General features: G+C 33.8%; 1 protein-coding gene across 1 annotated transcript in view; it reads left to right on the plus strand.

The window, feature by feature from the left end:
* The first annotated feature begins 3,689 nt into the window (after nucleotides 1-3,689).
* LOC149779231 (carbonic anhydrase 14-like) overlaps nucleotides 3,690-12,500 on the plus strand; it is a 40,290-nt gene continuing 31,479 nt past the window's right edge. Inside the window, exon 1 of the mRNA XM_089938411.1 lies at nucleotides 3,690-3,762. Within this exon, the coding sequence (XP_089794537.1) occupies nucleotides 3,690-3,762 (73 nt within the window). The remainder of the gene's footprint in view (nucleotides 3,763-12,500) is intronic.

Raw genomic sequence — 12,500 nt, forward strand, 5'->3', positions numbered from 1 at the left:
GCCGTCTGTCAATGTGATGAGATTTGCGACGCCAATAAGGGTCCTTTGTTCTTAAAAAAATCTTTCAACGTCCACATGTGTTTATATATATATATATATATATATATATATATATATATATATATATATATATATATATATATATATATATATGTTCTAGCCAATTCCTTTGTTCTTGACTTGCGTAATCGCGGGCAGGCAACGTGACACTGTCCCATATTTGATTTTTCAACTGTTTATCTTTGTTTTTACTTTCTTATGTTTGTCTTGCTGCTGCATTGAAATAATCACTTCAGGTGAATGAGTTGTCGGAAGTTGTTGTTGTGAATGAATAGACTTCAACCTACTTGATAATACGAGTTGGCTTGGGTAATGATTCTGCTTACTGTTTTTAGGGTTATGTAATTTGAACTATCTCTCAAGTTTTCAATCAGTATTGTCTAAAGGTTTATCATCCCTGCCAACCTTTAAAACGAAAGGAAGGAATAAAAGAAAAGACATACCTAAAATGTCAAACCCCCATAGTACAATAGCAGTATGCTATATTTTCATAAAAAGCAATTGTAATATTTTTAGAACAAATGTGTGCGAGTATAGCTGTTGCTATCGTAAATTTGTAAACGAAATTTGTAATGGCGACGAAACTCCCAACGGGACTCAAGGTATAGTTTGCCAAATTAACGAAGATCTTTTTGGTATGACCATAAAATATGACACTTACACAAAAAATTTACCGCGTTTGACGATAGCGACGCTTTTCATTGGCAAGTAGTGCATATGCCCCCTTATGTGTTAAACCTTACAAAACAATACATATTTGAGGCTATGACCTCGGCACATTCGACTGAGTGACGGGCACCAATTAGCTCCTGGGATTGAAATCACGCGTATCAGACACTTGATGTGTCACCTAATAATGCATCATAAATTGTAGTCATTGTACGGCTACTTAGCAAAAATATGTAGGACACGAAAATGAAAAAAAAAAACAAACAAAAAAAACCCCCAAAACCCCCAAAAAACCCCAAAAAACAAAAACAAAACAGTTGCAATCCTATTAAAATATCACGATTAATCTGTACAAGAGGAACGTAGATATCACCGGATAGGTCAGAGGACAGAGAGGAAGTCGTGAAACTAGAAAATCCCTTATTTGTGTGCAATTGAATGAACTACAATGATGACAAAAGTAATTGCAAAACAAACATTAGGAAATGCACATGCAAAATACAATTATGTTAAATGTATTTACAAATTACAATGATAGAAAATGTACTTTCAAAACAAATATAATATATACTTATTTTATGTCTCATAGTTACATTGAGATGTCAGTGGGAGAAATAATATATCGGTATGATGGCGATACTATTTTTATCATCACAGTGGTGATATTACTTTTGGGACTACTTTCATTTTCCATATAGTAAAACTATATATATATATATATATATATATATATATATATATATATATATATATATATATATATATATATATATATATATATATATATGTATATATATATATATATATATATATATATATATATATATATATATATATATATATATATATATATATATATATATATACATATATATATATATAAGAATTAGAGTTCCTTTTAAAGTTATAAAAGTAACGGTCTAATTGCCTAGTCGAAAGCAAAGCGTTTTATAAATTACTTTTAATGCATGAGAAATCTGATTTAAAGCGTTAGTATCAAGTTTGAAAACTTAGTTCATCGCATTCTGACCCTCGTTTTGTGCAGTCGCAAAACATCAAACAGGTGGATTTAGATGTCAGGTGTAGGTCGTGAACATAACTCGAAGGTGTTTACTTATTTTAAGTGTGAACTGAACAATCTGGGCATGTTTGTATTCTCCTTAAATTGGTTGTTATATATCCGTGAACTGCGCGTAACCAGGATATATATTCAAAACCGAAAATCGAAACTTGGCATTAATAAACTATTATTCATCAACAGAATCCTATATATTAGGTAGACTCTAATGATTAAGCCGTTCAGTTGTTCCATACAGGCCAACAAGTGATTGAGTTAACAATGAAGAAAAGTGTATTTCTTATCGCCGTCTGTATGGTCTCATATGTTCAGTCAGGTACGTCTTTCCATCTCTTGATCTCACTGACGATTGTAATTATGTGAATACATTCAATGTATCTGTCATTTCTTATATCTATGTGTGATGTGTTCATGCATATGTAGAAGAGGGGTGCAAGATTTTGTCAGAACGAAAGTGAATGAGAACGATGGTTTGTATTATTAACTTGTTTTATGAGATTGTAAAATAAATGTATATGCACCAGCCTACTCTTTCCGACATCGATAGAGTCAAGAGGAAGCTAGAGAGTGAAAGGACAGAATACCTTAGTTCAGCCGTGCAAATATTACAAAATCAGAGCATATGGGTACATAATTAAAACAAAGACAAACATTGTGTTTGATGCTTGCCACTTTCGTGACTTTGTATTGAACGTAAATGATATTAGTGAACCAAATATTTGCTATGTATTTAAAGCATAACATAACTATGTGGACAAAGTCTGTAGATTAAATGTGTTAAGAAATTGAACAGTGAGATGTAGCATATAATACAGACATTTTTTTTAGAGGCTGCAACCGCCATAAACAGAAATACAGAAAATAGAGCTTGCTGTATTTCTGGCGGTCACAAACAGGTAGGTGGGGCAAATAAAAAAAATGTCCAGCATCAAAGAAACGATCAATGTTGATCAAATTAAACCGATGAATTCTGTATTGCCGGGGAAGTAGAGAACCCTCATACTCACCGGTAGTTAGAATATATCCAGCATGTATGGAGGATTGGGAAGAACCTTTAAAACGGATGCGCGTACTTCGTGAATGCTCTGTTGGTCATCTGGAGCTGTTAGAATACCCTCGTACGCTCCTGGCGTCGAAAAGGCAGGTATACACAGATTAGTCCGGGTTGATTGAATGATATCCTAGCAAAACAAGGTCGATGCCCATGGTTCTAGGTCTGTGAAACCCACGAGACCTGAAAGAGGAATTAGCAGTCATTGCGGAATAGCGATCTTATAAAAAGTGATTGAAGGGTTACAAAGCTGAGACCTTTTTGCCTAACCTTATGCATTTCTTAAATGCATCTGAAAGGGCCATATTGATTATTGAAACGGACAGAGGGAACACGGTCAAATTGTCAGATGTGAACTCTTTATATAGCGTCCAAGCCCGCTTATACGTGATTTGTTTAGCTGGGTGTAGAATGTTTTTAAGCAAATGGTCAAACGTTCGCTCTAGCTGGGCAAGGTTGGAAGAAGCAGAATGCGATGAAGGTGTGATTCCGCATAGGGAGCCATGGCGTAGAAACTCAAAACCTGTTGTCGCGAAGGGGCATCGGAGAGTATGTTAAGTATACTCAGTATATGTTATGCACTGAAAAAGATATTAAATTTCAGACAAAATAGTACAGAGTTGCAAATTAAATGCATGATTTTTGTTAGAGTATTGTTTGTTTATGGTTTCAACTAAGGCTTGATTGTCAGTGTGAAAATAGATACATTTATTGGAAAGGTGTTCCCCCTAGACCTCAACAGCCAGAACGATGGGGTAGAATTCTAGAAGCGTTATATTTTGATATGTCCATGTCTGATCCCAGATGCCATAGAAATAGCGTGTGACCCGGATGGCGCTGTATCCGACTGAGGTAGAAGCATCTGTGTACAAGTCCAACATGTCGAAGGTTAGCCAAATGTCAGGTAATAATACGAATCTATTGCTAAAACTGGTTAGAAAGTTTTGCCAGGCCCTTAAATTTTCCTTTATCACTTTTGGTAATCAAATGTGGTTTTGTGATGCCAATTGTCAAGTTGATGAGTCGCCTAAGAAAAGCTTGTCCCGGCAAAACAACTGCGCAAGAAAAGTTAAGAGTACATATGATGGATTGCAACTCCTTGAGAGAAATGTTATTTCAAGCAAGATATAAATGTACGAGTTTATTACATTTTTCTAGTCTGTCCGTGGGAAGGCGAACCTCCATTCTCACGGAATCCAATACTTATCCGAGTTACGTCATGGTTGTTGACGGGGCAAATGCTTTATACGCAGCCATAGTAACGCTGATGTCGGCACATGCAGTCAGAAAGAGATAGAGCTTCTGCTGACATTGGACACGAGTTGCATCTAGTATCAAAACTCGTCCAAAATATGTCATGTATGTTATAGATAACTTTATGTTAGCATAAAAGATATATATGTATTTATACCACAATGTTGGTATAAAGCAATTCTATTTATATACCACACTGTGATCCGCCCATGACGCAATAATACATTAATGCGCCTATATAAACAGTATTGCAACACTGTAATGTCAGTTCAAGGCCTATAGATCAATGATGAATTTCCACTTATTGATCATTAGTGACATATGAAAATAACGATAAAAATTAATAATCTCCGTTTTCTCAATGTATTAAACATGGTGCAGAATGTCATCACAAGCATTTCTGCATTCCGTCCCTCCTCCCTTCTCATGCATAAGGGACACAATACGCATAAATCTGAAGCGAGAGAGAAAAATAATTTGGGCTGGATGTAAACCTTGAAACAGAACTTACACCAGGTAACCGATACGAATATGGTTCGTTGTAGCGGCATGCATACACGTGCCTTAGGATGTAAGTACTGTGTTCATATTAACAATGATTAGTTGCAATAGCCTGTCGATACTATACAGTAAATTTATCAGTTACAAGGAGCACATATTGTATCGTATTTAATACCTTGTTGTTGTTGCTTCTTAAACCTATTATAATGTTCTAATATTATTATTAATTATATATGAAAATGTTAAAAAGGCCTCCTCCTCCTCCTCTCTCTCTCTCTCTCTGGACCATCGTAGCAAGATAAGGATGAAATATCCATGAAAAGACGAGCGTAGAGGATTTTCAGTTGTGCCATACGACGATGTCTCTGGACCAATGAATGATGATAAAACTAAGTCAAACCGACCAAAGGAAAAGGGATGAGAGAGACAGAGAGAGATAGAGAGATAGAGAGATAGAGAGAGAGAGATAGAGAGAGATGTATAGTCGGTAGTAATGTTAACTGAAGTAGAAAAATGTCATAGATCAGTTTTAATTATATTGAGATATTTTAATTACCTCTTGTGTTGGTTCGTCATTTTGCTTAGTTTCTATTCCACACTAATTGCCATGCACCAGTACGTGAATGGCTGAGCGTGCAGTGTTCAAGAAGCTAACCATTTACTTGTAGTGCTCTACTTTCTTCTTAAAAACCATCTATCATTTTTAACTCATAGGTGTGTCGTATATTGATTTAATCAATGTGAATAAACATAAAAACTAAAAAAGAAAACAACCAAATTATCAGTTCGCTAAGGTGATTATGATCATGAATAGCCATAATAGGCACAGAATTACATTTTGCAGAGGGCACAGTCGACAGGGATGTTAGGAGTTCACTCACTCGGTCAAGACACATGAGCCTGGAATCAGTCTTATATCCGTTCAAAGGGAGAATATGCATATTTGTACGTGATATAATACAATATGTATAGTATGTACGCAGTATTAATGATATACCAATCGTTCTATACATTTTTTATTAAAAGGAAACTCGGCAATGAATTTATAATTGAATATATATAATATCCACCCGTATCAGTCGATAGATAAATTAATGTTTGATAAATTATTTTTACCAGACCCCGTTCATATCTATCAAGTTATTACCCATACTTTCTGGACAACGCCTAAAAATCCACCGTAACCCAACCCAATCCCACTGCTTTTTTAAGTCACGTATATCTTAATCATCATCCAATGAAAGTGAGGCGCATTCACGAAAAGGTGTTGGGAGTGAACGTGTTGTGCCGAGGAGTAAGCTTAATCCTCTAAACTTCGATTTTGGAGTAATTTTGGTGTAAAATAAAAGGACAATTTTCTTTTCCTGCGTTAAAAACATATATATGCCATTTTGTGTTATCAAAAATGATATGTTTTAAATGTAGTTATTTGTAGTATGAAATTCTGAGAGAGTGATTGGTGTAAAGAGAAGATATATACGTTTGAATCATGCTAAATGAAGCGAATGTTGAAATACCTATATGGTGCCTCCATGTGCGGTCCCTGAAAATTCTTTGGATAATGTACTTATGGAAACTGTTTATGATCTAAGCATTAAACTTACCTAAATGACTGCTCCCACGTGCTCAAAAACTCAATCTGAATTCCACCGTCTTGAGCAGTTAATAAAATATGCAAAAACAAATGTATCCAGATTCGACAATACCAGCTTCTGAAATTGCAATGAATGAAATACAAAGAGATAAAATCTACTAAAGTTACCGGCTCATTGTTCGTGTAATTTACCTCAGACGTCAAGGAAGTTAAAACGAAAAAGCGGAGCAAGCTTGTTTTTATAGGGGCTTATATGAAGTAAGGCAAACATGTAAACTCTATAATCCATATTACACACATCAAACATACACCAACAAAAGAGAAAAGTTCTATAACATTCCCTAAGATATACAAGGTTTTTTTCTCAAATAGCCAGTATAATCGGTGATGAAAAGCGGGAAAACCTTTTTCTTTAAACATCTAACCTTATGCGAAGTACGCAACTGTAGAGCACCATAAACGTCGCTAATCTATGATCATGTTTCCTTTTAATCTAATTTTATACAAGAGTTCGATTTAAGGAAACTTGGCAAAGGAAATTTTGGAATGAAGAACGTTCAAGTATGTACAAGGACGTAGATCCTCCGTCAAATATGAGTATCAGTAAGAAAAATAAAATGGAAAGTTACTATAAAAAAAACGGCTAAACAGATCTTGCCCAAACGTGACATACAAAATTTGGATTTGAATACATTTCAATCATTTCTAGTGATGGCGATGAATAATACGGAGAACACAAAATTAATAAAAAATAGTGAAACAATGTTGAAGAGCATTTAAACAACATTTATCAGATATAAGCCATATATAACTTTACCAAGTATAATATAATGCTACGGAATTAAATATCATCTTTTAAATTTATATATAATTTTTAATTAAGTCGCGTGAGACTAAAACAGTTATATTTTAAATTCTTTAAATCAATAACTAAACGGGCAAAAAATGAGGTCACGTAAGCAAAAGCGTTTGATTCAAAGTGCAATTGCAACTAACACACGCGCTCTAGTATTTGATTCGTTCATTAAGATTTGAAGGTCAGAACAGGACTATCGGTGTATGTTGACCACCAAGTTATTGTGAAACAAAATACTAAGATTAAAAGTATTATAGAAATTATTCTGAACCAGTGATTGTTTATTGAAAATGCAAATAGACGCTATATAATGATCATAAACACCATTTAGTTCATTCTTCAATTATCGTAATCTTCGTAAGATCCATTGAGAGGAAAGCAGAGATTTATAACTACAATTATATGTTCGTGGGATATAGCCGAGTCGATAATCATTGGTTTAAATAGTGTGCACTTTTGGATTATGTGATTATATTCATGGACTTTAATATTTAATTAATTAAATCGCATTATGTGTTTCTTTTTTTTTTACGAGGTTACATCTAAATAAAAATACTTTATTGATAATTGTTATATTCAGTTATGTTATCACGGTAACATATAGCACCGAAATATCTTAGAACAGGTTCCGGATTAATGAGAAAATTTTATGACAATTTGGATTATTAGGATAACCTTATGTAAATTCATGCACAGAAAGTTAGTTTTAATTCTTCCACTTTGTTTGATTTATATTGTATTCAAAGCTTGGAAAACTTGAATGCTTGTTGAGATTTTACATGATCTTTTTATTTAATTTTAATCCCTCGACGTAACAATACATGTTTTAGTATATGGGTCATTACAGCATATGGGTCATTACAATTTCTTTAAATAATGACAATCCACCATAACATATGTCACCCATGTAAATCAATAAAACTCTTTAAACGACTTCTTCAAAAACGCGCCGAATATAATTTGGCCTAGGTTTCAAATATATGAAACATACAAACTACATATTCTCAAAAACTCCTGAAAACAAATTTGGACCAGTTTGACAGTATTATACGATGGAAGAACCTGTAACAACTATGTACCGCATACCTCGTCAGCATCGAAAGGAATTATTTAAATAGAAATGATTTAATGTTATATACGCAGTTGATTCTACCAGCGTCATCAAGTCACTTAAAGAAAGTATAATATTCTAAGAAAATCATTATTAATATGATATAGCTATACGGCGGATTGAGCAAGAATGATTGCAAGTAAATTTTGTTCTAATACTTTATATCTTAGGTCACTTTAAAACGAAAACTTGGATATCGCCCTCATTGATTTCGAAACATGACATAGGATGTGTTTCGTGACAATTTCATTCTCATTTTACAGAATCAGTCATAGTCAGTTTCATTTTATTTTCATAAATGTATCCCCCTAAATGTATCATCAAACTTCTGTTCTGTAGTCAGAATTGATGTGGTTAAGGTGTCCAACAGCTTAAAAGAAAATTCCAGTGTAATGAATTCTAGTTTAAAAATTCACTTTGCTGATTGAAATAAATTACTTTTGATGCTTGTGTTAGAAACATTGTTTTATTATTGGTCGAGTTCCAATTAGTGAGTTGGAATCCAATCCATGTGATGGCACAGTATAAGCAAGACTCCCACAGTAACACTATCCTTAACTCTGTAGCAAAATGCCTCCAACTAAATAAATAATGGATGAATTTGGTACATATTCGGATATCAAAACATTATTAAATAGGCTACAAGTTATTGGACTATGAATACAACCCTGCCTAATTCCTCTGTCATATTCAAATATTTGTATGATGACCTATTCGCTTTTATGGAGGACGACTTATACATTGATGCAAGATTTTGCTTTGAATAATAATAATAATAATAATACGTACATACATACATACATTATTATTAGTATCAGTAGTAGTCGTAGTAGTATAAATGTTTATTTGGATATGAATATGAATATTATTTGCATATGTGACAAAGCTTGGCCTTTTGTCATTGGATAGTCACTTATTGCTCGTTTAATATACCTCAAATCCAATTGGATATTGCTATTCAGCCTCCTCAAGCTGTATAAATACCACAAATTCCCAGAATTCAGTCAACTATAGCTCTAAAAAAGCTATATAATATGCAAAGTAAGATAGCATGAATATAAAATACCCGTCATTTATAAATTTAGGTTAGGGACAATAAAAATGAGAATGATTTTACTACATTTGAACTTCTGGAGATGTCGTGACTTAAAATGTTCTACAGTATCCCAAGCATCTCAAATAATTTAAATTAAATCATTGACTAAGGATTTCTAGAATGTATTTACCAATATATTGATGACTTATAATGTATCATTCCTATTGTTATGCAGGGACCAAATTTTTGCAATCTGATTGGATATAAACAGTCACATTATATTGATCAAGATTATTTTATACACCGCAGATTTTGCGGACTACTTTTTCTCAGTTACCAGTTAATTTTATTTGAAGCTTTATTTGTACAGGCTTTTTATACATTATTAATAACAAGCACCACCCATCAACCTTTGTGATTTCCAACCAAAATGTGCAAACCCCTGATAAAAATGTATGCTGAGTCTGACTTTTCAGCTTTTAGGATTTTAGGTGGTATTCTTGTCCTTTGGGTCATGGTGTCTTTTAAAATACTTTTTGAAAACGCGTATATAAAAGAGATTCGTAAATAGCAACACCTTTTCCGACTTTTGCTTGAAGATGCAAATTCATTTATGGTGAATAAAGTTAAAGGTCCGATTGGTTTCTAATTCTTTCAAACGTTAGGTTTCAATTTTGAAACAAAGCAAAGATATCAAGAAACTAATTTTTTAAACAATTTCAGCTTCAATACAACTTTCCAAAATTATAAACTCTGCCAATCACATACAACCTCCCTTATGTGTATGAAAAGGAAGCGAAGTGGGAGACTGATATCATCGATACAAATAGATTTTTGTCGTATACAACGCTTTTCTACTTCATGATTATAATTATGTAGCATGACATATCTTTGTCTTGCATCTATTTGCGAACGACAGTTCAAGAGTCTTGGGCTCGTGTTCTGTTTCCATCGTGTGTGACAGGTATACTATTATGCTATTTACGACAATAAATCATAAAAACGCCATTTAAGACAGACATGACTTATATTTTAAAAAGATTATATCTTTACATTAGTGAGTTAACTCGTTGCAGACGACAATGTCAATATTGCTTCCATTCTGCAATACTTAGCCTGTAAGGATAATTGTAAGAGCACCACTAGTATCACGAAAGTTGAACACGACATGCTGCTGTGCTATTGGTTTTGACAAAATTGAAATTTTTATCCTATTGTATAAATAACGTAAATTTCAGTATTTCAAAAATGTTTATTATATGATACCTTTTAAGTTATTTCTAGTTTCAAATGCAATCTCTCATGATATGAATTTGACCAGTCACGTGCATTTCCAAGCACAACGTTCTTTGCGACATTGTAATCCAATGTTAAACCGTGCGCCCATCTATGTATGGCCTAAATACAGTTAAGACTGCGATTTACCACTGTCAAACCGCTATCGGGAAATGGTATGGATGTTACATTAAAAACGTAAAGGTACTTGCTAACATGTCACGTTTTATTAGACCATGAAATTTTACTGTGATATTGCGGCCTTGTCACTCCAATTTAAAACTGAATGACAAAGAATGCTCTCTGTCTATTGATTATCAAAGCGGAAGCATAAAAACCAACGGAAATAAACAGTTGCCTCATGGTGCATTTTGTACTTTTTTATACAGTGTAGATGGTGATTATTGTACATAGGAGTTATTCAAAAGCCAAATAATGCGGTTAATTGTTACCGATCAAGTGCTAACATCATTTGTCACTATTTTAACTTAATAAATGTCTAGTCATGGCTTTTTAAAAGCAAACAGAAGTTTGTAAACCCGTCAAAGGCATAAAACGAATTGGTCATTGCTTGCATCAGTGTCGTACCTTTCAGTCAATGCTAGCATCACGTGATGTTCTTGATAATCATACAAAAACTGTCCAATGAGCTTATGTTGTAAGTATGGGGCATGTGTCTGCGGGGGGAGGGGTATGACATTGCGCAAACCAGGCGATTAAAACTGAAAGTGTTTGAGCTGTTAAATGACAAAATTGTTTTGATCACATGTAAAGATTCCGTCAAAGTCAAAATTAATGGCAATCCTCATATTTGTATCTAAGGGACTTGCTGCTCGTCATTTGGGTAAAATTAATGTCACCCTACATCGTTGTACCTTAGGGCCGTGCTGTTAGTTATTTCAATAAAATTATGACAACCTACATAGCTTTATATATCATCTTGCTATTCGCCACTCGGGTACAATTAACAGCACCCTACATAGCTGTATCTTACGAACATTTACGCACTTAGCCTTGTATTTATCAGTGAACATTTACTAAATTGGCCTGCGTTTACCAATGAACATTTACTCAATTGCCCTTGTACTTATCAATTAACATTTACTCGATTGGCCTTTTGTTTATCAATGAACATTCACACACTTGGCCTTGTATTTATCAATGAACATTCACTCAATTGGCATTTTATTTATCAATGAACATTCACTCACCTGTTCTTGTATTCATCAATGAGCACTTTCTCAATTTGCCTTTTTGTTTATTCATGAACATTTACTCACTTGGCCATGTATTTACCAATGAGCATTCACTCAGTTGACCTTGTACTTATTAACGAACATTTACTCACTTGGCCGTGTATTTACCAATGAGTATTCACTCAGTTGACCTTGTACTTATTAACGAACATTTACTCACTTAGCCATGTATTTACCAATGAGCATTTACTCATTTTGCCTTTAATTAATCAATGAACATTCTCTCACTTGGTCTTGTATTTATAAATGAAGATACACTCACTTGGCCTTGTATATGTCATTTTCTCTCATTGCCTTGTATTTATTGAAATATAAGAACTCAAGTGTTTTATTATTACTGACGTGCATTGCTTGCCATCATCAAGTCTTCTGCGCAGGACATGTTATCAGAACAGATTATTTACTCCAATATGATGATAATGTTATACGAAATTATACAATATTAATGCTGTTATATTTTAATTGAATAAGCGCTCATTTATATACAGTTAATAACAAAACAACTACATTTTCCACTTCAATAACATCTTGCCGTGCAACTGTGTGATCTAATTATAAAAGAGGTGCTTTTTTTCTAGGGACTCCAACACACAAAACAAATTTTGTATCCACCAACACCGCTTCCTTTGCCTTGTGCGGTTTAATTTCCACTGTGAACATAACACCTCCGCCCACTAAATGCAGTACTGTACATCGTCAACAGGTTGGATTCAGCTAAGAAAGTTGGAAAAATTCGGTTATTGCACACACTAGCAGAGA

Source organism: Sinohyriopsis cumingii, chromosome 17 (assembly GCF_028554795.1).
Source record: "Sinohyriopsis cumingii isolate HCF-2022 chromosome 17, ASM2855479v2, whole genome shotgun sequence".
NCBI lineage: Eukaryota > Metazoa > Mollusca > Bivalvia > Unionida > Unionidae > Sinohyriopsis > Sinohyriopsis cumingii.